Below are 25,621 nucleotides of genomic sequence, written 5' to 3'. Positions count from 1 at the left end.
CAGAGTAGAATATAGGTTCACTCTCTTCACCACATTTTCATCTGCAATCAAAATTTCAGTGTGAGAATTTCTGCAGAAATCCAGCGGAAAAAAAATTAGGGCTGAAAGAAAATGACGGAGGCGGTGATTAGGAACAAGGCCGGGATGGCGAGCATCAAGGACATGCCGGTTATGCAGGACGGTCCTCCACCCGGCGGCTTTGCTCCCGTCCGGTTCGCCCGGAGGATCCCTAACACTGGTCCCAGCGCCATGGCGATTTTTCTTACTACTTTCGGTGTCTTCTCCTGGGGAATGTATGAGGTCGGCAAAGGCAACAAGATCCGCAGGTAATAGTTTCAGTGAATGATTTTAATAATAAATCGATTGAGTTTGATTTGTGACCGGAAACGGTAGATTTTGATTGCTGTTATAATTTTTTTTCCCTTCGTTGTTGAGATTGTTTAGGAATACAGTCATATTGTTTGGAATTTGAGGTGTCTAGGGATTATTGGTGCTGTCTGATGATTTAGGGGTTTGATTTAGTGTTCAGTTGGAGTAGTACTGAAGTTTCACTGCTTTTTTTCTACTATGTAAAATTAGTTGGTTTTGGCGATGTTGGACCATTTCTGAGAATATTTTTGCTTAATGTGGTAGAGATGGGAGTGTAATGTTGATAAGGATATGTGGCATTTCTTTGTCTAAACCATTTATTGTTATGAAGAAACCATTTATCTTTCGGGACATTTATATCTTTCTCCATACTATGTCTGTTAGGATTATTTTGATCTGTGAGCATTGGAATTTAATAAAGTGGTAATTTTGTGCACAACATGATTTGTGGCACCGTGTGCCATGTGCTATGGAGCTGTTGTTTCGTTGATTTTAGCTGTTTAGCTTAGGATTTGTGAAGCCATGTTGAGTCGTTCACAACTAAGATATGTCCCATTCTTCAATCTCCACAATCCCGTTTGTATAAAATAGAAAGATGTGTTTCAGTGATGTTCAGCTGGAAGCAGTGTTTTTAGGGTCGCGGGTCGGTCCGGGGCGATGGGGCGCTGGGGCGAGGGACCCACGGATCGGGGCGCAAAATTATTTATTATTTATATATTAGTAATAATAATGATTAAATATAAGTCACTAATATATAAATACTTATACTTACATAACAGGAAGAAAAAATATTTAAAATTCAATCAGACATTGGGTAGAAAATAATTATCTAAGGAATTATAGTCTATTTACTTGTTTTGATATTTAATTAATGAATTTTATAATTAAGTTATTTTGGGAAAACATGAAAAGTTGGCAATAATAATAAATTAATAATATAAAAAGAGGAAAAGTAAAAAGTTGAAATGATTAGAGGCAAAAAGAGGTTGTGGGTGCCTAGGGTTTATCAAAAGAAGGACTCCATATTAAAATAATACTACCTCCGTCCCTGAAAGTTTGTCCCATTTTTCCATTTCCGTCCATCCCCCAAAGTTTGTCCCATTTCACTTTTTACCATTTTTGGTAGTGGACCCCATATTCCACTAACTCATTCCTACTCACATTTTATTATAAAACTAATATATAAAAGTAGGACCCACAATCCACTAACTTTTTCAACTCACTTTCCATTACATTTCTTAAACGGGTCAAAGTGAGACAATATTTGGGGGGCGGAGGTAGTAATAAAAAAAAAGTTTCAGCTTCCTCCCTCTTTACACAAAAACGGATTCACGCCCCTTCGTCGACCCAGACACCCCGACCGCCCTGATCCCGCCCCCACTGCGCCCCACGTATCTCGTTCGGCTCACCCATGTTGAGCGCGTTTTAACAACACTGGCTGGAAGATATTCAGAGGGATGAATATTCAAGTTTGGAAGAACTTGACTGCTCTGCTCCAATCTATAGAAAATTAGATGTCTAGGTTTGCATATAAAATCCACTTTCCACTGGCTACCAATTGTCTACTTTTTCTTCGAGCTGTATTACCTTACCATGTGATGCTAGTTGCTAAGCACATATAAGCTTCCTTTTGCTTTAACTATGCATCCTTAGATTTCTCTGCAACATGTTTATATGCAGTTTCAGCTTATTTTGGAAATTGAGTAGCTTATTTTTTTCCAACTGCAACCCTTTCTTTGTTAACCTTAATATGAAAATGAAATATATGTTGTAGCTGCTATTCTCTTGGTTTGACTTTAATGAGCTATGAGAGAAATTTTTCTATCCAGAGCACATAATCCAAAAATCAACACTCACAATTCATGTTGATATGTAACCTATATCTTGAGTCTTTTAAAAACTCTGCATGTTACCCCAAGTTTTCTATGTTTTCTTTTAACGAATTCTATTTACATGTGTCCATATGCCATTTCGATTATGCATATCCTTAGTACGTTAGATTTCTAGACATGCTTCAGCATGTTGGACTCACATTTTTTTGCCGAAAATAATTTTGCCGATCCTAAATCAGCATCTAGAGCTTTAGAAAGAAGCTTCAGTATTCATACAAAGATGATAAGTCGGTGTTCTTTTTATTTTCTGTATTTAGTGCATCTCTAGTCCTACAAGTTCTATTTTAGACTTTTAGTTCACATCTTCTACAACAGGAGTTCACAGCTAACATAGTCTTTTGAAATGAAAACATCTTCGTATGCAATGCCTCACACTAGCAGACTAGGGATTCTCTGCTTTTGTAATCCAGAACCGAATGAATGTTCACCATGATGACCAATAGGTTGAGGTTGGGGTAAATGATGTTTGAACTTGCTGAGGATAAAGCAACAGTGGAGCAATCTTTTCCGACAAGCTGTGTGGACAATTTAGCTGGGACAACTGAAGTTAGAAGTGCTATATATCTTTGGTTATGTGTTTTGTTTTATTGGTTAGAATTTTTCATTGGGGTAAAAAATCGGATAGAGAGATTTTTCTTTAAGGACCCGTATTCTTCATTAACCACACTATCACTAGACCAACACTTGCACACCTCAATCCATGCTTCCTGGTATTTTGAGTTATGGCAACTTGTCAGAGCTACAGTATTATTAGTAACTATTCTGTATAATTATTGGTTCTTTAAATGCGAGAATAAAGTATATTTTACTATCATTGACTTATTGTATGCAATGAATTTGTTTAATTTTGTTGAATGCTGGAAAGTGGAAAACGGAAACTGACCAGCAAGTTACTTTATTCTTACTGAATAGGGCTATAAAGGAAGAAAAATATGCTGCCCGCAGAGCAATATTACCTGTAATTCAAGCTGAAGAGGATGAAAGGTGACTTCTGCAGTTTGCTTCTGCCATTCTTGTTGCAATAACTAATATTCCAAGTTTCTAATAACCATTGCCTCTCTTCAGATTTGTCAAAGAATGGAAGAAGTATCTTGCGGAAGAGGCTAGAATCATGAAAGATGTTCCAGGCTGGAAAGTGGGTGAAAGCGTTTACCACTCAGGAAAATGGATGCCTCCAGCAAGTGGGGAGCTACGTCCAGACATTTGGTAATCTTGTAGTTGTCCGGTTGCTGTTCTGGCTGATGGGATTCAGCAAAATGTTAACATTTTGCTTTGCCAGCATGATTCACACAACTATCACTGGGATTTTGCTTCGTTTTGTTAAATAAAGATGATGCTGAAAATTATGTTCCCATTGCCTCTATACCTGTTTAGTTACTGTTGTTGACATATGATTGTACTGGCAAATTTCTCTCTGCTTTTTCGGTATTGAAATGGTTTATTTAACGCTTCCATTTTCATCTTCTTTGTTCAGCAAATTAATAAAAGCACGAGTGAGAAAAATCTTGGGAATTACTTTGATTATGAGATATAAAGATGTTTATATCTGCAGTTGCTATCATGGTTCATGGGTGCACACAAAATATCGACCAAGAGGTGTTGTAATTTTATTTATTTATTTATTTCGGAATTTGCTGACTTTGGACTGGGAAGGTTTAATATTCGCGGGTCTATGCAGTAGACTTGAATCAAGCATGAGCTTTGCATACATTTGGATTTGATGATTAAAAACTAGAATAAAGATTGTTGAACAAAATTTGATAGCTTTATCATTAACCACAGCATGTAATTGTGGACGAATGCAGGAAAATAGTTTCAGGAAGAGCTTAGATAAAAAAAAAGAGAGGATCCCTACTTTTCTAGTAGTACTATTATTTTATTTCGAACCATTTATTGCAACAGCCAAGAACTTACATTCTTTACAATAAGATAACTCCTAATTAACAAATCCCAAAACAAAATAAAAAAACAAAGCATAAACCATAACTACTAAGCACCAACTCAGCTTGGCCAAGTATGTGTTTTGGCATAATTCTTGTTATCACAACTGAAGTAAATCCCATCAATTCTAGCTGACCAGAAACAAGTGGAGGTTTCTTCACACTGATAGCTTATAGTATCAGTATCAAATGCAGTAAACCTTTTCTGCAATTTTCCCCATTGCAGATGGCAGGAAAACAGAGTTGATCTGAAGAAATTCACCCTAAATTTCCAACTCCAGTCATCGCCATTGTCCAAGAAATGCTCTCCTAAATCATTATCTGCTGATTTGCAGTTGACAACGAGTTCTTCTGTGCTGTTTTCCAAGTCGTTGATCATGTGAACTTGGTAGCTTTGGAAAATCCCAATGCTGAAAGCTCTTGATGATCCGATAAACACGATGGGAATCGCGAATATCAGTGCGAGTGGATTGCGATAACTCATTTTTATTGTGAGAGATATGCAGCAAGAATTTGTGTGATTTTGTTAGCAGGTAGGGAGAAGGTTTATATAGTTGAGAGTTTCATTTGGATTCAATGTTTTGATGAGGATTCTGCACCTGTCTATATGGTAGTGTAATTATTTTTTTATTTTTCATTTTGACCAAGAATTAAAGTTGGGAATTGATGAGTTTGAGTGTTTCTAATTTGGTTTGCATGAATTTTAATGCAATAAATACTTCGATTCTAGTTAGTATGTACTATAGTAAGAATAATTTTATTTCTTTTTTCTTCTTCTTTTCCTCTTCGGGGAAATTTACAAATCCATCCCTAACATTAATTTTCTTTAGATAAAAAATAAAAAAATTGGTTACTGCATTTCCCCATAGTACTGCTTCACAATAGATTTGTGCCAATTTTCTTCAATTTATTTAATGCTATGTTCTCCAATTTCAGTTCAAACAAATTTGAATAACACCATATTTAAAAATCTTAATGCTTTATTGACATATTATAAAAGCTGGAAAATTTTATTGGCATAAGAAATATTTCAGTAATTTCCTTGCACAAAGAAAATGAACGAAATTACATTATTTCCTTACACACCAACTATATTAATGTCTTATAATTACTCGGTATTAGAAAAATAAATAAATTTCAATTCTCAGAGCTAAAATAGAAACCGAATTGTGCTACGTACCAGTTACAGCACAATCTGAACCCTCAATGGCATCACTAAATGCAACAATACGTTTCAATTCTTTACCTTGTCTTACGTTGCAACAGAAAATAGTAGATCCATCAAAAATAACCTTACACAAAATGCTTCCACTGATTATATTCATCGTCAACTTGTTTGGTAAGTGTACAATATAAACGGTCAAGGGATTTATATATTATGCACTTGGATTTTAATTAATACTGTATAAAATTGAAGTTCATATTTCCTTCGCATATGTTCTTCCATTGTATAATAGATAAATTTTACTCTTATGTGCAATTTTACTGGTAAATTGTAGTAGTAAATTTTATCAACTGGTCAGACGCTACGTGCATTACTTGTAGACCACAAGTTTGTCAAATTCAGATTTTGTATCAAAGAAGATATTCAGATTTCGAGAATAGAATACGCTATATGAAGTTAAAATCAAGTAACCAGAGAAAATATGGCATATTGAAAGATTGAGAAAAATCTATATTACTCCTTCCATCTCGGAATAAAAGTTCATAGTTGACTTATTTTGAAAAATATAAAGAAAAATGATTAAAAAAAATTGTAGAATATGAGCTTCATTTTTTTATATAGTATACATCCATAAAAATTGACTATTTTGTTATTTTAGGATATCCGTGATTAAAATGTCATACCCTATTTTCATTTTAGGTAAATGGATCCTACAATTCAACTAAATCATTGCACTTACATTCTACTCCCTCCGTTCCATAGTAATGGAGACGCTTCTTTTTGGCACGGAGATTAAGAAAAAATGTGTAAGGTGAGTTAAGTAAATGGAGAATAAAGTGGAAATGAAAAAGGTAGAAAGATGAAGAGAAAAAAAAGTAAGAGAGAGTAAAGTAGGTGTGGAAAAATGTGTTGACTTTTACTAAAAAGGGAAATGACTCTATTACTATGGAACGTACCAAAATGGCAAAATGACTCTATTACTATGGAACGGATGGAGTATTATACAACAAATTATAAATGAGTTCACATTCCACTAATTTCTTTCTCCATTTTTCTTCATATAGTCAGAACATTTTTTAAAGAGTGAACTACAAAATTGGTCCCTGGACTATGGGTTTATCTCGCCCATAGTCCCTGAACTACAAAAATATCGTCAGACATCCATGGACTAAGGGTTCATTTCAAATTTGGTCCTTTTAGTTTTTTTTTCACCCGAAAATGCTCTTTTGGGGTGCTGGACAATTTGGTTTTTTTACACTTTTAACTTTTCAAATCTGATATTATTTCAGTGATGTACTAAATCTGATATTATTTCAAAACTATCATTCTTCTTCCCTTTGTCATCCTTCACTTTGTTTCTTTATTTCAATATTAAATTTAATTTTATAAAATAAAATTTTAAATTTAGATTTTTAAATATCAATATATTAATTATTAAAATTATTAAATAATAAAAATTAATAGTTTTATTCAATATTTGATAGTGTCTAATATTTAATCAATAAGGTATGCCGACGCCAACTTAATTTTAATCAATATTTAGTAGTTTTAATCGTAAATAGATTATATAACAATTTATTTTTAAATAAATATGCTTCTAATGTAAGACTAATATAATTTTCGTTTATTTATTTGAAAACAATCAACATTAACTAGAAAATTTAAACAAAAATACTCCTATATAAAATTTTTAGTAGTATCAAATTTTTAGTCAACTTCATAATAGTTAATCACAAGCAATTATAACAACGGAGCGAAGGCTAAGTATAATAGCTCTTATTTTTCCGTCACAATTAATATTATTTTCATGTACTTCTTCAATTTAGCTGAATATTATATTAAATAACAAAAATTAATAGTTTTAATCAATATTTATAGTGTTCATGAATTAATAGTTTTAATTAAAAAAATTATTTGATATTTAAAAAAATTTAATTTTAAAATTTAATTTTTTAAAATTAATTCTAATATTAAAATAAAGAAACAAAGTGACGGATGGCAAAAGGGAAGAAGAATGATAATTTTGAAATAACATCAGATTTAGCACATCACTGAAATAATATCAGATTTGAAAAGTTAAAAGTGTAAAAAGACCAAATTGTCCAGCACCCCAAAAGGGTATTTTTGGGTGAAAAAAAGCCAAATGGATCAATTTTGAAATAAACCCCAAGTACATGGATGTTTGATGATATTTTTAAAGTCCAGAGACTATGAGCGAGATAAACTTATAGTCCAGAGACCATTTTTATAGTTCACTCTTTTTTAAAACTCGTATTGAATCAAAATGGAACTATTTTCTTCTTCCATTTTTCTTCATAATGTCAAACAATTTTTTAGAACTCATGCCAAATCAAAATAAAACTATAAATGACAAACAAATTAATAAAATGTGAATAAAATAAATTAGTACAGTCTACTTCTTTTTATAATAAAAGTGAAAAGAAATTATTATTATTATGAGACTAACTAAAATAACAAAAATAGACCTTCATCGTGAGAACGAGTAAGATTTCAATATAACCCTAATATAGATGAGTAAGATTTCAGTATACACCTAATAAATTGGCACAGACACCAATACGTTATTTTTCCTACAGACATTACTTCGTACTGCCGTAAACGTATAGCCAATAACAACGATTTCACACGTAGTGTATAAAATGAATTTAAGAAAATGAGATAATTGATAAAATGAGTATTCGTGAACAGAATTGACAGTTAAAATTTAAATAATTTTTGACTTGGTAGGCAAATAGTATCGCAACAGTAGGCGCCTTGTTGTGCTGGCTCTTTGCGGTTAGGTTTCCACCATCACAAATACAGTAGCAAAACACACGCAGCGAATTTACGTTATTGACTTCCGAATCAGGAAACCCCATCTCCAATTCTACCTCTCTCAGCATAACAACTTTTTTTTTCCCATAAATAGCTAATCCCACATTCCACAATCCACACGTCATAAAGAGCCACCGGAGAAGGAGAAGGAGAGGGAGGTGGAGGCAGGGCCGTGCCTATCTGGGATGCTTCTGTAAAAGTAGAGGTGGTTGCGTAGCTCCCAGCTCCAGTCAGGGTGGCGCTTCACCACCATCTTAGGCCACCTGTTGATCCTCACGTAGTGCTCCCGCACTTGTCCGTCTGCGAGGACGCCGGTCACGATCGTGTACGAAGACTCGTGCCCGCCCCACACCTTGTCCTCGGGGTCAGCCGTGATGCTGCCGTCGGGGTGGAAGTACCGCCGCATTGGGGGGCCGCCCTCGCCCCTCCAGGACGGATCCAGCTCCCGCCAGTACTCCGGCGCCATCTGCAGGGGGGGAGGGGAAGAAGAAGCTAATTATCCGGTGAGAAATATATATGTGCATCAGTAATTGCTGGATTTGTTTTCTCCTTATGCTTTTTATTGCGTGTGGGATTTTTTATAAGAGGAACATATTCTGTTTTCTACGAGGGTTGTAGTATCTGGATCTGGATGAACACTACTAGTTCATCTTTGGTTGCATCCTATATTTGGAAAGACCTTGATGAATAGATGAGAACAATAGCATCGAATTTCACAACAATCAGTAATAAGTCCAATAAAACAAAAGATCGTTGCCTATTTCCTGTTACTACAGGTTTGAGTAAGATTTTATGAGTAAGATATTATTGCATAGCTGGAATTGGAATACGAGTTATTCGGAACATATTTGGTTTCAGTATTTATCAAATAGAATCAGGGAGACTAGTTTGGCCAAAACTGGGATGAGAAAAGGATTCTCTTCACCAACCATGAAAAATTGTTAAGAGGGATAAAATTGCTTTTTAGATTTACAAAAGGATTATAGTTTAGTAGGAGTATATAGCATCATCATCTCCATTCACAAATTTGAACTTCCTTTCAGTGTCCTAAGATCATCTGAAGCAACTTCAAAACAACTGTACAATAAAAGCGTGTTGGGAGTTCGCACAACTAATCCTATGGTGTGCTACTAATGATCCTCATATTTGCAACAAATTCATCTCCCTGGTTAATTGTTCAGCCTAAATACTGACCACACAACATTTAGATGCAAGGATTAAGGGACTACTAAGAAATCATAAAAGTGGTGGAACAGAAGCTACATTTAGCATAGGTGTTGGGCCTATAAGGCATAAGAATGGACAAGGACATATTCTTAATAACTGTAGACCGTTAGATACATCAGTACCTAGGAATCATATGGTCAGCACAAGTGTTCAAAACAAGAAAACTGACAACAACTGAGGTTCAACACTAGTAATGGCATACCTCTGTAAAGCGGAATTCCCAAACATGGTCACAAAGGTCATCCCTAGTGATTCGAGTCTGACATAAGAAAATTGCCAGTTAGAAAGTATAATAGGCACCACCTTCAGATTAGTTTAGGTTATCACATAGTGCATGCATTTAAAATCAGATCTGTGATTTATCCGATATGATATTTTAAGCACATAAAGCTCTTCCCAGGCACGTCTCTCCAAGCGATAAGGAGAGGAAGAAGTGAGACTCACTCGTTTGCCATCTCTGATCGAGAGCAATGTAGCGACCATCTTTGAAAGTCCTCCTACCGTTGATACACGTGGTATATGTGCCTTATCCAACCATAACTCTTGACACTGGAAACAAAGGCACCACAGTGTAAACAATTTAGTCTAACAATTGGGGATGGCATTGGCATGTTGGCATAAAATATCATCAAAAAGAAGCCTGGCTAAAAAGCAACCAAAGTAATATCTTCAAATACATCAGGAACATTATAGCTAGAGCATGATGATAAATCATGTCGCACATGATATTCTTCTAAAGGAAATAGAATTGCTCCATCTGTCCACAGAGAGTGTAGAAAAAGGCCATTGTGCTACACTCTTTGTGGGCATAGGGAGTACATTATTTTCCATCTCTTTTTTCCATTTTAGCTCACCATTATATATCACCACCCTAAGTAGAAAAATCGGTAGAAAAAAAAATCCCAATCAATGAGCAAGGCAGACATATTTATTTGAATTAATGCTCACAGTGAAAGGTCTAAACACAAAACTGATAATCAAAAATACAAATCCCAGCCCATGAGTGAGACAGTAGTACCGGAGGAAATATATAACAAAAAATTATTAGAATACATATCTTTCAGTTAGATGTCATTGTGGAAAAAACAGAAAACATATAAAAATTAGTGGCATAGAATTTAAACATGGGGGTCTGGGGGGGGTCGCAATCTTCAAAAGACTATACTTGATGCAAAAACAAATGACGCACAACTAGAACCATGGCTGGTCCTGTTACATTATTAACAAAAACAAGAATTCTGAAGAATTTAAGAGCTATTCTATTTTACGTTTATCATTCCATTTTACTTCTTTCTGCTCCATTTATGATAATTTTATTCAAACTGTTTCATCTGAAGCATTTTAGGGTTATTCCATCTTATGCTTACTGTTGGGGTTCAAACCATTCTATATTGGAGAATTAGAAAATGTGCAAACAATATATAAGTGCAACCCCTACTCCATTAGTGTGAGGCCTTTTGGGGAGGGATTGGCCCAAACCGGACATTATCATACTAATGTGAGTTCTGGTGGACATCGATAATGGTATCAGAGCCGAGCCGGGCTCGGTCAATTACTTCCACGTTCTCAAGTGTTTCTGTGTGAGCTCGATCTGTGGTGACCTGGGACATGAGTGGTCTTGATACGAGGGGAGGATTGTTGGGGTTTAAACCAAGCGCACCCCTACTCCGTTAGTATGAGGCCTTTTGATGAGTGTACCAAGAACAAAACCGCAAGGGTTTGGCCCAAAACAAACAATATCATACTAATTTGAGTTTGGGTGTGCATCGGCAAACCCTAACACTTATCTCTGGTTATGGGGATCCTATTCCAAAAATATTTTAAACCTTGTGATATGAAAAAACATTAGTCACAATTACCAGAAATCAGTCTATAAGCGCACAGAACTAACAAAATGGACAGGCTAAAAGGGAACAAGAATTCAACATAAAAAGTCAATGATAATGGAAGTTAAAAAGAATCATGCTATTATGTCGGGTTAAAAATTGCACACACTGATCATTATGTAGATAGACTCTATACCACAAGGCCACATTTGGTAACCATAGCATGATTTATTAAGATGTTAAATGATGATAGGAACAATAAGATAGAGTTCAAGATAATGATACTGTTATTGTTTGATATGTACGATAAAAACAAGTGTAGTATTTAATGCTGAGTTGGATTCTGCAGCCTTACAACTTGCTTGAGGTGCCCCCCTGGAATGTTTGGCACCAATTCCATGAAAGTAGCACCTCCTAAACATTGTTGTAAACGCATTCAGACACTATAGACAACACATTTCACATGTAGATGCAATAGATGGTGTTACAAGAAACAGCTGTGCTGGTATGCAGTATGGTCACTCACATTTGAGCTATAGTAGATTGCGACGGTGTTCAACAGGAAGTGGCAGTTTTGAGCCAGAGTGAGCTGAATTTGGATATTATTTTTTATGAATATGTACATACATTTTACTACTGTACTGAGATGCATGCTATTCATATTACCATTCTGCACAGGGGATAACAAATATCTCTCACTGTATCTCATTTTTTGAATAGATGCAGTGACAGATATCTGTATTTAGGCATCACACTACAAACTTTAGAACACAGAGAGAAGAGACGAGTTTGATAAGAGGAAAGGCAGATGAGATGGATACTGGCTGCAGAGAAGCGAGAACAAACCACAGCACAAAAGTAGATGAGCTGGACTATACTCCTATGAAACTAAGAAAACTAAATGTAAAATGCAGAAACTAATCCTTCAGAGAGGCCTCGGTTTCTGCTGTCCCAAAACTAAATTTCTCCCCGGCACAGCTCTTCCACTGAGGAGCTATTTATAACATCACATAAAGACTCCTTACCATCAACAACTTGAAAGTAAATCTAAACATAGAGGACTAATGACACAAGACTCTTTAAACATATCAGCATGGATGATCCCTATCAATTGCCATGTTGTTGAATCATCCTTGTTCTCAAGACTGATGTGGAATCGTTAAAGCCACCAAAAGCTTGTTACTCGGGCTGGTCTGGTGCAGCGTCTTGATATAGCCCATCATCATCAGCAATAACTAATCCTCCACAGAGGCCTACGGTTTTCACTGTCCTAAAACTATTTTTCTCCCCGGTGCATAACTATTCTGATGAGGAGCTATTTATAACAATTAAATAAAGACTCCCACTTCTTATCAACAACTTGAAAGTAATCCAAACCTAGAAGACTAATGAATTAATACTCAATAAAATAATAACTAAGGATAGTAATCAAAGGTTAACTACTACTACTTCCACAAAAATCGGCAGGGAAGATCCCTATCAGAGTTCCGTGTGCTCTTCATTTTGACTGCTGGAGAAGTTCATGCTAATTATAAAGTAAAGAATACTTAAATTTTTTAAAAACACAACTATTAATTAAAAATATAAAAGGGCATTCTTCTCCTTTTTATTTTTTAATTTAAATGCATTTAAATTACTAATTTGGTCAAAATGTTGCCGGCCGCTAACTTTTTTGACGGAAACGTTAAATATGGACCAAAAATACGGTTAAGGACTAGAAGCTATCACACTTAAAAATGTAGGACCTAAAAGTTTTTTTAGGAAAATGTAGAAGACCAATTTTTTTAGGTAATGGCACGGGATTTTAGGAAATGTTGTTTTGTGTGTTGAGTAGTGAGAGAAAATATTATATTTATATTAATGTGTGAGAGAACTTTTTCTAAAAAAGGAATGTGACATCTTCTGTGGGACAAACAAAAAAAGAAAGTGTGACATCTATTATGGGACGTAAGGAGTATAATATTTGTAACATGTAAGATCAACATCTTTAAATGTCTCAGAAACAATCCAACGGAAATTCTCCCTCTGTCCTATTAAAAATGAAATGTTTTTCTTTTTGGGCGGCCCAATTAAAAATGAAATGTTTCCTTAAATAAAAACAACATATTTCTTTGTATGTTTACATAGTGATAACTTAGATAAATAAAGTTAATATACGATTATCTTATCCATCACATATGTTGGCATATTGAATAAGTGACAGAGTAATAGTCCTCAAAAACATATATTCCCAATACAATATATGATCTAGAGCAAATGCCCAATATAGTAATATCTTTTACTTTTTCCACTCAATAACACTATTTAAGGCAAACACGCTAAAAAACTTATTTTTAAGGACACCAAAATTGAGACGCAATTACTTGTGTTGGAAAATTTTTAAAAATAACACAATTTAGGACGCCAAAGAAAGCGTTCCTAAATCAAGGACAAATTAACTTATTTTTTTTGCTTTTTAGGACGCTTCCATTGCGATCTCTAATTTTAGTTAAGACACTAACAATAAGAATGTTTTTTGAAGCGTTGGCGGTATATTTAGAAACATTTAGCGTCCTTAATTGCATTAAAAAATGTCCTTAACGGTTGTTTTTGTTGTAGTGACATTAGGCCCTTCAGATATGTTATGTGAGTTTACAAATAATTTCCGAATCATACTTGGTCACTAAAAGGAATTTACTCATTCAACTCGCAACACGAATCCCGAGTTTCAATGCTCTAATATATTAAGGTTTAGGTTCAGATTTCAAAAGGTTGATAATTTTATTTCAATACAATATTATACTCCTAGTTATATGTCATAAAATAGTTTAGTGCACAAAAGTTAACTAGTTAAAACCTACACAATTTCATGTTTAGCAATAAAATCCATCATTAAGTATACCCAATTAGTGAGTTATTTCAAAGGGATTATTTCTAAACCTTCCTTTTATTATTGATTTTATCAATTTTTTCAATGTGATAGTCAAAACCTTCAATTTGAGAACAGTCTTAGTATTATAGGACCCCTTTTTGGGGATAGGAAGGGGAAAAAGAGGGGATAGAGTATTCTAAATGAAAGTAACCCCCCTAACTGATTATGAAACATTTATATTTATATAGTATCTGTTTTAAGCTTTAATAAATATAGTTATAACCAAATTTAAAAATTCCCACTGCAAAATTTAGATACTTAAATATTCTAAGGCTTAACTAAGCTTGGAAAAGGTAATTTATAACCTTAAAGAACTACTGTATTTATTTATCAAAACTAATAATTATTAGGAAATCTTATATCCTTTAATTGATTACCCTCAAAATCCCATTCAAAGTGAATCATTTCTTTTTTGGCACATGAGAGAAAACAGGTATGATAATAGAAAGATTTCTCTTTATGACTTATACTAACCTATCCCGACACAGGAAAGTGACCTATCCCGGCACATGAAACTGACCAACCGGGGCCCTATTGTTCAATGAAAGAAATGGTATGTGAGCCTAGCCTAGATCGTTCAATGCGGCACAAACCTATTTTTAAGTATATAGTAACTTCTAAAGTTCAACTCCAAACATATTATCTTGATGTTTATTTCGTTTGGATGACCATACTCAATATTTCATTGGCATGGTGGGTTGGGTCATGCCAAACTTTATACAGATACATTCTCGGGCCGCTGAGCCCATTTGACACCTCTAACTACTTCTAAAAGAATTAATTTAGATCACTTGCCATTCCTAAATTTATGTAGTTACGAAAAAATAATTGAAAAGTGATATATGTAGCAAAAATAAATTAATGCTAACAAAAGATTCCTATTCAAAATTGACTCTATCTTTAGTCAATTTATATATGTTGATTATCCTCTATCATATTAAAACCTAAGCCAAAAAATAGGTTCTAATGGATAATCTTCTACTCCCTCCGTTCCATGTTAATACCCTCCGTTCCATGTTAATAGAGTCATTTTTTCTATTTTGGGAAGTTTCAAGTTAATTGAGTCATTTCCATTTTTGGCAAAAAGTAATTCTCACTTTTACTTTATTCTCTCTTCATCTCTCTTCCTTTATTCTCTCTTACTTTTTCCACCATCCATTTAACACACTATTCTTAAACTCAGTGCTGAAAAGAAATGCATCTATTAACAAGGAACGAAGGGAGTAATTTGTTTGAATGGATGAATGCTACATCCGTTACTTGATCAATACTGGAGTAATTTATTTGAATGGATGAATGCTACATCCATTACTTGATCAATCTGAAGTTCAAAATTGGTCCTCTACATTTCGTGGTCGAAGGTGCGGAGCCGTGAAGCGCCGCCACCGTAGGGTCGTTTTATGATGCTCGTGTGGACATACTAGATTAGAATTGATGACAATATAGTTAATATCCCAAAAAAGTTAAACCGAAGAGTGAGGGTTTTATAAGGATCTAATCAATCTATTTGGAGTCACTAGTGGTAAGTCAGTATGTTTTGGTCAATATTTAATTGTTCCATCAAAAAATTTCATATTAGTAATTTAAATATTATTCTAACTATAAAAGTTAAGAAATACTTAAATTTTAAAAAACATAAATATTAAGAGAAAACATAGAAAGGCGATACTTCTCCTTTTAATTGTTTATTTAAATGCAGCTAAGTTACTAATCTGGTGTTGATCGTTAACTTTTTGACGAAACTGTTAAATGTGGACTAAAACCTACTCCCTCCGTCCCATAAAAATATAGGCATTGGGTATAGCACGGGAATTAAGACAAAATTGGTAAAGTAAGAGAGAGGAGGAGAATGGTAGTGGATAGTGGGACCTACATTATTAAATTGATATAACTTTCCATATATAAAATGCACATATTTTTGTGGGATGGACGAAAATGGAAAGTGCGGACGGAGGGAGTATTGTTTAGGACCAGAAGCTATCAACACTAAATATGTAGAACCAAAAAGTTTTTAGGGCAAATATAGAACACCAATTTTGAACTTTAGTCATTGACCAATCTTCACTAAAGTTGATGATATTCAATTCCACTTCCCAAGTCCTCTTATTGTGCCATATCAGTTGTATGCCATATAGTGGAATGTATTAAATAGCTACTAGATCCAATAAAGTAAGACTAAAAATAAAAATCACAATGCATTTGCCTAATGAACTAAATACTAGAACTTATAAAAAGAAATCTTGACATTAAATAAATTTATCATATAACATACTGAATTATCATATAGAGATTACACACACTAATATATCATGGGAAAGCTAAGGCATGTTGCATTTAATCCAACTTTTGTTCTTCATCATTATGACATGTTGATTTTTCCATATAAAGAGGTCAATCACATAACAATTGGCATTATCTAGGAAAGAAAAAGCTAACCTCAAATTATGGTCTAAAGCTCATTGTAGCACAGACATTTTCAAAACTATGACTAAATGGCTAATTAATATTGGGAAAACACTCTTCTCAAAATAAAATGTTGGGGAAAATTGATTGCATAATTTTTTGAGGAATGAAAGATAGCTTATTACAAAAATCCATTACTAAATAAGATCTTAATGGGAATAAAAGGTGTGCTGAAGACATCAAAGATTCTCAATATAATTTTCTCTGCCAAACAAGGATCATACTTTAACATGTAGGTGGATATGTATTATTAAAACTATTTATGCTTAATCTCTAAAATAGTTGAGAGGACCTGACTGACTTTTCCTTTTAGTAATCATTTTTATGCCAAAAGAGTTGCCCACATAAAACTCAATATATCTATAACAATCTCAAATTATTTCTTCAAGAATATAAGAAATATAAACAGAATTGTTTTAATAGATACAGTACATTTAGGATATAGCTAAGCTTGTAAAGATGTAGGAGTCTTGTATTAAGATGCTCCTGTAATGGAGAAAGTTTTGCACCAAAATACAAAACGAGGGAGGAATGATGAGTGGCTGCATAATTGTGTAACCATTCATATGATGATGGCATTGAGATGAAGGGTATGGATGGGCATAGAGAATCTGAGCTAAATAGTTGAGATAGTAGAGGCTACTATGAGCTGACGAGAGCCACCCACAATCGAGTGTTCATACCAGCCTAACTTTGGCTTGAGTAGGAGTCACATGTTTGTGGCCCTCACAAAGACACCTCCACTTATCATGTCTCTCGTGTTTGTCTACCAGGAAGAGACAAAGCACGATATTGTAGTTAAAGATTCGGACTAAAATGGGTAAAAGGGGAAGGCTGTGCAACAAAAGGATAGATGAAAATAGATGGGAGGAACATGCTAACATTCTTGTAGGATAGATGGTGATAGATGGGGAGGAACATGCTAACATTCTTGTAAGTCTTTTGATAGCTTCCGATATCATTATAAGATGCCTGCCACTTTGGCAAAACAAGACTAAAAAGATGATGCGGGCTTAAGTCCAAGTTGTTTAAAACCCCCAATGATATTTGTGGTCCTATGTTACATAAGTTGAGAGTAAGAAATGTTTTTTTCATAGTTATATATACAATGCAATACACTTAGTGACGCAATAAGAACTTCAATGATCATAAATATAAATTACCTAAGTGACCTAACACATCAAGTTTGTGACTACTAGTAAAAGGCAAAAACACAATCAAAGAGATAATACTAGTATTTAGCAAGAGAATCATCCAAAGCTTTGACCATATCTAAGACCGGATTCACATTTTGTCCCCTTTTCATTTTGATAAATTGAATTTGAGTTTAGACTTATCAAAATATTCTCATGGCTTACCGATTACATATTGATTGTTATTTACATGATTTTCAGATATTTCTATTTCTAAGCTACTTTTAGTTTCTTCCAAGTGTCCTACACAAAATCTTACACCATGTGCTGTATTTGGGTGAATGATGTGCAGTGTTTATATATATTTCTTTATTAGATTTAGATTGCAAGGCCGCAAAGTTCAATAGTTTTTTAATACTTACCTACGTTCTAGCAGTTTCAAGTTCAATCCCACTTGATTCTAGAATCAATTTTAATTGGTTTAAATTTTTTTTTCTTTTTGAATCATGTAATGCATGTTCACTAAACTCCACAGGTCTACAATTTCCTATCATGTATGCATTTCTTATGCTACAATACTTCAATATTGTGACCGGTGTGGGGTGCACTGATTAAGGTAAAAAAAAATGGGGTGCGGCGTGTCCCATGAAACAAGGTGCACTAATAGTTCAAAATCAGTCGAACTACACTAGAACAGTTCATTTATAGACAATAAAACATAAATGATTCATATAAACAAAATAAGACAGTTCATACTTCAAATTTTTCCAAGAAAAGAGAAATTCTCAAGAGGTATGTGTACTGCGCTTGGTGAAAGGAAAGGTTTCTTGAAAAAAAAATTTGAAAGGTTATTTTCAACTTGGAGAATGAAAACAAAAAGAAAGAGAAATTTAGGGAACTTGAGGAAAATTTTATAAGGTACATGAATTGGGCTTTCTTGCCAAACGAAAGGTCAACGACGACAATGAGAGAAGGAGAATTTCTACCAAGGGAAGAGAGAGAGACACTACTTTCCTTGATGAAGACTTGCGACATCACGGGCAGTTTGTTTGAGGTTGCCGCTCGTTTCCCTTCCTCTGGTCATTGCTCGTCTCTCTTTCTCCTCCAGTCACCATTCCCATCTTTATTTGGATGAGGCACAAGTCCGCCAGTCATTTTCTCTACCTCGACCGTCGCCCCATGTCGCGACCCACTGCACACCTAATGAGCCCAACTTTGTGCTCCTTTTTGCATCTTTAGATTATGAGTCTGTTTCTTTTCTATTTTGTGTGTTTTGAATCTCTTGGACTTGGAGGACACTTATGGTTAGCAGGGCAGGTCTGCGCAATAAAGGCACATTTGCAAGTCATCAGGACAATTTCTGTCAACAAAGCAGAAAAGGTCGATCTGACCAAGTGCGGGCAAAAACATGCCTTGGTGATGATCCAAGGTGTGGTGATCGTAAGGAAGTTGGGAAAGAAAAGATTGGATAATGAAGCATATATGCTTACTTGATTGGACAAGATATGAAGATATCACAATCTTAAGGATAAGGCAAGACTCCGGAGACCAAGATTGAAATTGAGTAGGAGAAGGAGAGGATCTGGCCGAAAGGATAGAGTGAAAAGACAATATACAAGGCCTAACGCTAAACCTACAAATGGGTCAGATTTTGCCCATAAAATGAGCTCTCATAGAGGCCTTTATTCAAGACAAGTACTAGACATAAAAGCCACAACCGAAAAAAAAAGAGACGGAGGACAACTCTTTGGCCGGAGTACAATCTGCAAAATGAACTGCCAAATGCTTAGGATACCAACCATCTATATTTGTTGCATTGTGCCTTATTTGACTTAATGAACCTCTGAGAAGTATTCAGCCAAGCCTAATATGTTGTCTTCTTGTTATGTCTACCAAAGTATAGCTGAATTATTTGCGAAGAAGTTGGAGATCTAGTCACTGTGTAACAAAAACCATTAATAGAGGCCAGTTGAAGCAAGACACCAAACCAACTCAAGTGACTAGATGGATGTCATTCGGGTATTTCTCTTTCCGTTCACTCATAAACCAATAGGTACTGTAAAGGAATCGGACAAAGGATGCCTAGCTTACAGATTTTTGGAAGTACATTATCACTTTAATCACTAGTCAAGAAAGTTAAGTCCATGAGAGGTTATCAATGTTTCATCAATATATCTTTCTAGGCCATCTAAATGATGGATAAGCAAATAAATTATCCAAGTGCAAACCTAATAGAACATACTTCTCGAACAACTGTCATAAAGCATCTGTCCTACTAAAGACCAAATCCCAATTCTCTCCATGCTTAATTATTGCAAGATACTAGCCAAAAACACATCAGCAATTCATAGCACACAATATTAACTCTAGCTGATAGAGATAAATGCCCGCTACTGGAAATTAGACCAGTAAAAGACACGGGGAAGAACAGAATAGTGAAACGGAAATAAATGGAGAACAACTGAAACGATAGAAATAAAATTATTATGAAGTGGAATAAAATTACTTAAAAGAAACAACTAGTCTAAACTATCGTCCTATTCTAATTTTCCAAAGACACTTCAATGTAGGGAACAAAACCCTATTTTTAAGACTCTAGTCACTCTACTAAAGATTCGAATTTGAATAGAGCTACTAACTAAATGTAACAATTAGACTCCTAATCAAACTCTTAATGCTAAAAGATAACAGCTCGATAAACAAAAATACAGAAAAGTGCTAAGGATAAAGATGACTGCAGGAAAATTGATCCATACCACTAGCTCTAAGAATGGGTTGAGGACTCTTACCCCTTCTGAGTGCATAACATGCTTATATCTCTGCAATACAGCTGAAACTAGCCATCTTCTCCTGACAAATCAAGTACTTAACCAATTAAAACTCTTAACCCCAAATTTAATTCAATATATATTAACCAAATATATAGGGAGATTCCTTGCTGACAAAAGTGAGCAACAATGCCAACCCAAGCAACAATAATAAGAAGATTGTAACATTATATTCAGAAGAATCCTTCCAGGTGTACTGATTGTCATTGTCAAAGTCCTCAAGGTTCATGCTTTCAAGGTTCAAGCTGAATGCCACATTAGAGAGGAAATCCAAAAGTCACTCTTACAATTTTGTCTCTACTAATCCATGTCGTTCTTTAACTCGCGCTTCCAGCTGAATATACTAAGAATTTACTGATCTCTAGCAGCATTCATGATTTACTAACATCACTGATTCACTACACTATTGACACCGTATATGGTCTTGTTTCTCTACCTTGAATTCTTCAGTCAAAACACAAGTTACAACAAATTCCTACAAGAATTGCTAAGCTTCGCCTTACTTACTCTTTCTTTGAAACATGCTTCATACCGCTGTAAACATGTCCAAAGAAATTGGTACCGTAACACGATGCTCAAAGTTCTGGTTTTCTTAATTGATATGCCAATGTAAAAATTGATGCAAAGTAAAATATGTAAAGCATGTTCATGTGACATATGTATAACAAGACAATAAAATGGTCCTGCACCTTCCTTCCAAGTCAAACCACAAACAAGTCAAGTCGTTTCATCACTCATTAAAGAAACTATATTGATTACTTCCAACAAACAAAATTTCAAAAAAAAAACTGTGGTTACGATTTACAAATAATTCAAAGAAACATGTTTCTTTATTACCATCTTCTCTCCATTCTGCATTGGCAGTCAGTTTCCCATAGCTGGCAATACCCGATTTCAGAGATGGTAGATTTCCACAACTCATAGAAGCATTTAAAGATTTTGGACTCGGTCTATATGAGACAGAAATCCTGAAAGATGTGCATAATAGGAATTGTGACATTTATACAGAGAAATAGTTATTCATGCTCACACGGGAGGAATCAAGAAGGCATATAGTTCTCCTTTCTGCATGCATGGAGCTATGTGTAATTATGCAATGCAAAAGTTAAGAAGCAATTATTCAGACCAACACCTTACACTGAAACTCCTATTCTGCAATTTGACAACACGGAGCAGGATTAAGACCGACACACAAGGGTGTATCATATGGGCCTTTGTTGAAAACCCTTATAGTGCATTCAAACAGACTTTCCGCCTTGCAATATTTTGCAATCAAAAGCAAACACAGAGAACAGGAAAATAAAGCCATTTGAGCTTCCTTTTCCACCCACAATGTTCGAAAGCTACAAGCTTAGGATATTAGTAATCAAAGTAATTGACTCCACGGACAACCTATGACAATTTACCTTTGCAATTTAAAAGTATTTCCTTACCAAACTTGTATGCCACCTATTGTTGGGTCGACAGTCCGGTGGTACCGTGGTAGATTGCATACAACACTTGAATCTTAAGTTTTCCCATGTTCTATGCATTTATGAAGTTCAATGGTAGCACAATAGATGGTGTTTCTATCAGGCAGGGGCGGACACACTAAGGCAAAGGGTGGGGCTTAAGCCCTTACCCAAATGTTATTTTTCGTTTTTTTCCACTTGTACAATTTTTGAAATTTTCACAAGCCATCTATAGCCCTTACTAAAATAACCCACTAAGGACTAAATCGTCGAGTATAAATAAAAGAAAGGGGTTGAGTTTGAGTATCTGAAAATGCTTAAAGAAACAACAATGGCAGTTGTATGTTGAAAACTTAAAACGAAGAAGAGTATTGAATATTAGTAATATAATATTACTAGTCCTATTTACTATAGATAACAGTCTACTAGCACTTTTTAAGACTATATAAGTGTAGAGTATAGACTATAAGTGTAAAGCGTAGCCAGAGAATTTTTTATAGCTTCAAAATTTTTATAGAGATGAGTATCTTTTTAAAAACTAACCCTTTTTTTATTACTAGAAGGTAAAGATAATTACAGGCCTACTTTAAATTAAACTCATTCTTCTTCCAAGTTAAAAACCTCCAAATTAGAAGCATGCTGATTATTTGTTTCATTCTTTAGGTTAGATATATGTTATAATAGTTTAATGTACTATAAAATATTTATGTACATCTATAGTTTTGTTGATTGTATTTTCCGTCCATAAAATACCTTCCTGCTCTTTAAAAATAGTAAAGTGACAGAAAAATAAAGAAAAAATGTAGTTGAAGTACGATTAGTGAAAAATGACACTCAAGTAGAGAAAATTATATATATTGACTATATAAAATATGTGTGCGATGAAGCCCTTACAAGAAAAATTTTCTGCGTCCGCCCCTGCTATCAGGGGTATTTGAATCTTATTATTTGACTATCTTTTTCCTTCATTTTAGTGGTTTCTCGGTATTAGTAGTTTTATAGAATTACACAAATAACTAAGTCACCGAATATACCATCTATATAGTGTTCAAACTACGAAACTATCACATTCATAGTTGCACTCCTCTTATCTAGACACTTCCCTTTTTACACTTTTTTGCTGAATTTTTGTTTTAAAGGGATTCGGCATTTTACATACGAGATGTGCAAATGCATTCAAATTAAGAGCAATTGTATTATGAAAAGAGTTAGCTCGTAATCAATCACCGGTTGTGCAAGTGCAACAAGACCTAGAATACGTTAAAAGCACGGAAAGGGCGATAAACAAACTCAGATTCAAATACCACCTACTGTACGTCAAAAGATGGGAAGAGATCCAAAAACACACAACTGCCAAAGTCCACACCTCAACCGCAACAAAACAAACAAGCAATTGAGCCAACACGCAAGCTCATAAAAAAGAAGGAAGAAAATAACCTTGGAACCCCAAATTCTATCGGAAGAAGCAACCGGTTTCCAGCCGAGAGAAACGAGGCGAGCTTCCGCCAAGCTGCGCAAGTCGAGCTTGGCGAGAATTATCGTCAAAATTTCAGAACCGAATACCAGCAAGGGGTCCTGATGCTCTAAATCATCGAGATTAACCTTCCGTTTACCTTTATTGGTAGAATCATCACCGCCGGGGTCCGGCATAGATGAATTGAGAACACGGAAAACGAAAAAGTACTAGTAGGTCACAGGGATTCTCGAAATTTGGAGGGATGAATTGAGAGAGAGAGAGAGATGAAGACGTGGAGCTACATGAGGGCGAAACATATTGATACATATCATTATCAGGTGTCGACGATTTAAGAGATGGTGACGTGGCCCAACAAACGGCTGTCGAGCTCCTCGAGAAGCGCGTTAAGTTTTTTAAGGTTTCCTTACGATTTTAATTTAAACGACATTTTATTAATTATACTAAGAGCATCCAAGAGCATCCACAACCGTGCTCTTGCCAGCGGCACGGTTATGGGCTCCGGCTCACTTTTTCTGTCTGCTCTCTTGCAAGAGCACAACACCCACAGCTGTGCTCTTCTGCAAGGACGAGCACAATTAATTTAAAATTCAATTAAACAAAAACATTTCCATAATACTAAAATTCATTAAAAAAATCTAAATAATATTACAAATGACAAATAAAATAAAACGACATAATTAAAATCCTAAAAATTAAAAATTACATAATTAAAATGTTGGGTTACAAACCCGTCCCACATCGGATGAGTGAGGGAAGTTGGAAGGTGTATATAATTCCTGTCCAACCTCAATTAGTTTGAGGCCTTTTGGGAGTGACCCAAAAACAAATCCGTGCGGGCTTGACCCAAAGCGGACAATATCAAACTAATATTGCAGTCGACGATCCCAACAAGTGGTATCAGAGCCCAGGTGGCTATGGGTTGTGCCTGGATGAGCCCCGGTTAGGGTCGGGCCCTGAAGGACTCGGGTTAGAGTCGGGCTCAGGATGACCCAGGGGCCAGGGCTAGAACGACCCATGTTCGTGTCGACTGCGTTCCCTATGTGGTCTCGGTTTGAGGGGAGGTTTGTTGGGTTACAAACCCGTCCCACATCGGATGAGTGAGGGAAGTTGGAAGGTGTATATAATTCCTGTCCAACCCCAATTAGTTTGAGGCCTTTTGGGAGTGACCCAAAAACAAATCCGTGCGGGCTTGACCCAAAGCGGACAATATCAAACTAATGTTGCAGTCGACGATCATAACATAAAATACTAAAAATTAAAAAAACCACTACTCGTTGCCGAATTTCGCCTTCATGTGTTTGATTAGGTCTTCTTGTAGCTGAATGTGGGTTCGGGTATCGCGCATTGTGTGCCTTGTCTCGATCCTCTGGCCAACCGTCGTATGCTCACCTCAGCGTGGGGGAGACCTCGCTGTTGAGCTTCCGGCTTCATCCTCGTCGTAGAAACTAGCCGCCCTCGGCCCTTCGTCGGCTATAATCATGTTGTGTAAGAGAATACACGTGAACATGATATCGGCTATATTATTCACGTACCACAGCCGAGACGGGGCCTTCACAATGTTGAATCGGGCTTAAAGGACCCCGAAGGCTCTTTCGACGTCTTTCCTTGCGGACTCTTGACGCTGCTCAAAAAGAACCCGTCTCGGGTCGTGCGGGTTGCTGAGCGTCTTCACGAAAGTCGACCATCTTGGGTAGATACCATCGGCGAGATAGTAACCCATGTGGTATGTAGTTCCGTTGACGGTGAAGTCGATCGCCGTGCTACACCATTCATCACATCATTGAAGAGGGGTGACGAATAGAGCACGTTCAAGTCGTTGTTGGATCTGGCAACGCCGAAATATGCATGCCAAATCCATAGGCGGTAGTCGGCGACCGCCTCAAGGATAAGTGTTGGGTCGCCGCCTTTGTGACCGCTTAAGTGTTGCCCCCTCCAAGCAGTCGGGCAATTCTTCCACCTCCAATGCATGCAGTCAATGCTGCCAAGCATTCCGGGAAAGCCATGGACTGATTCGTGAAGACGAAGCAACCGTTGGCAATCTTCGGTGGTGGGTACCCGAAGGAATTCATCCCCGAAAGCTGAACGAACGCCCTCGCAAAAATTC

The 25,621-nt window shown here is 35.7% G+C and overlaps 2 protein-coding genes and 1 long non-coding RNA gene across 4 annotated transcripts; 2 read left to right on the top strand and 1 right to left on the bottom strand.

The window, feature by feature from the left end:
* Nucleotides 1–15: 15 nt before the first annotated feature.
* LOC121799822 (NADH dehydrogenase [ubiquinone] 1 alpha subcomplex subunit 13-B) lies at nt 16–3,715 on the top strand. The gene is made up of 3 exons (XM_042199315.1): nt 16–326; nt 3,174–3,245; nt 3,327–3,715. Exons 1-3 carry the CDS (start codon nt 112–114, stop codon nt 3,469–3,471), a joined length of 432 nt encoding a protein of 143 aa, XP_042055249.1. The 5' UTR covers nt 16–111; the 3' UTR covers nt 3,472–3,715.
* Nucleotides 3,716–7,894: 4,179 nt separating this feature from the next.
* LOC121799722 lies at nt 7,895–23,810 on the bottom strand. The gene is made up of 6 exons (XM_042199176.1): nt 23,478–23,810; nt 21,427–21,557; nt 20,551–20,611; nt 9,873–9,977; nt 9,631–9,687; nt 7,895–8,667 (listed from the first exon to the last, which is right to left on the bottom strand). The coding sequence occupies exons 2-6, from the start codon at nt 21,438–21,440 to the stop codon at nt 8,323–8,325; spliced, it is 582 nt and encodes a 193-aa protein (XP_042055110.1). The 5' UTR covers nt 21,441–21,557; nt 23,478–23,810; the 3' UTR covers nt 7,895–8,322.
* On the top strand, nt 8,568–14,691 carry LOC121799723. Of its 2 annotated transcripts, XR_006050359.1 has the most exons (3): nt 8,568–8,704; nt 11,604–11,838; nt 11,933–14,691. It is a non-coding gene; the product is annotated as an uncharacterized LOC121799723 (long non-coding RNA). The 2 variants fall into 2 exon arrangements; XR_006050358.1 differs by lacking the exon at nt 11,933–14,691 and having other exon boundaries at nt 11,604–11,890.
* Nucleotides 23,811–25,621: the final 1,811 nt, after the last annotated feature.

This window comes from Salvia splendens, chromosome 4, assembly GCF_004379255.2.
Source record: "Salvia splendens isolate huo1 chromosome 4, SspV2, whole genome shotgun sequence".
In the NCBI taxonomy this organism is placed as follows: domain Eukaryota; kingdom Viridiplantae; phylum Streptophyta; class Magnoliopsida; order Lamiales; family Lamiaceae; genus Salvia; species Salvia splendens.
This window is presented reverse-complemented; position numbering and strand designations above follow the sequence as displayed.

What these genes read in the sequence shown, in the direction of transcription:
- LOC121799822 (XM_042199315.1), top strand. Translation starts at nt 112, where the DNA reads ATGACGGAGGCGGTGATTAGGAACAAGGCCGGGATGGCGAGCATCAAG. An exon ending in AAAGGCAACAAGATCCGCAG is followed by an intron (nt 327 to 3,173) that starts GTAATAGTTTCA and finishes CTTACTGAATAG; the next exon opens with GGCTATAAAGGAAGAAAAAT. An exon ending in CAAGCTGAAGAGGATGAAAG is followed by an intron (nt 3,246 to 3,326) that starts GTGACTTCTGCA and finishes GCCTCTCTTCAG; the next exon opens with ATTTGTCAAAGAATGGAAGA.
- LOC121799722 (XM_042199176.1), bottom strand. An exon ending in CGATCAGAGATGGCAAACGA is followed by an intron (nt 9,688 to 9,872) that starts GTGAGTCTCACT and finishes TTCTTATGTCAG; the next exon opens with ACTCGAATCACTAGGGATGA. An exon ending in GGGAATTCCGCTTTACAGAG is followed by an intron (nt 8,668 to 9,630) that starts GTATGCCATTAC and finishes CCCCCCCTGCAG; the next exon opens with ATGGCGCCGGAGTACTGGCG.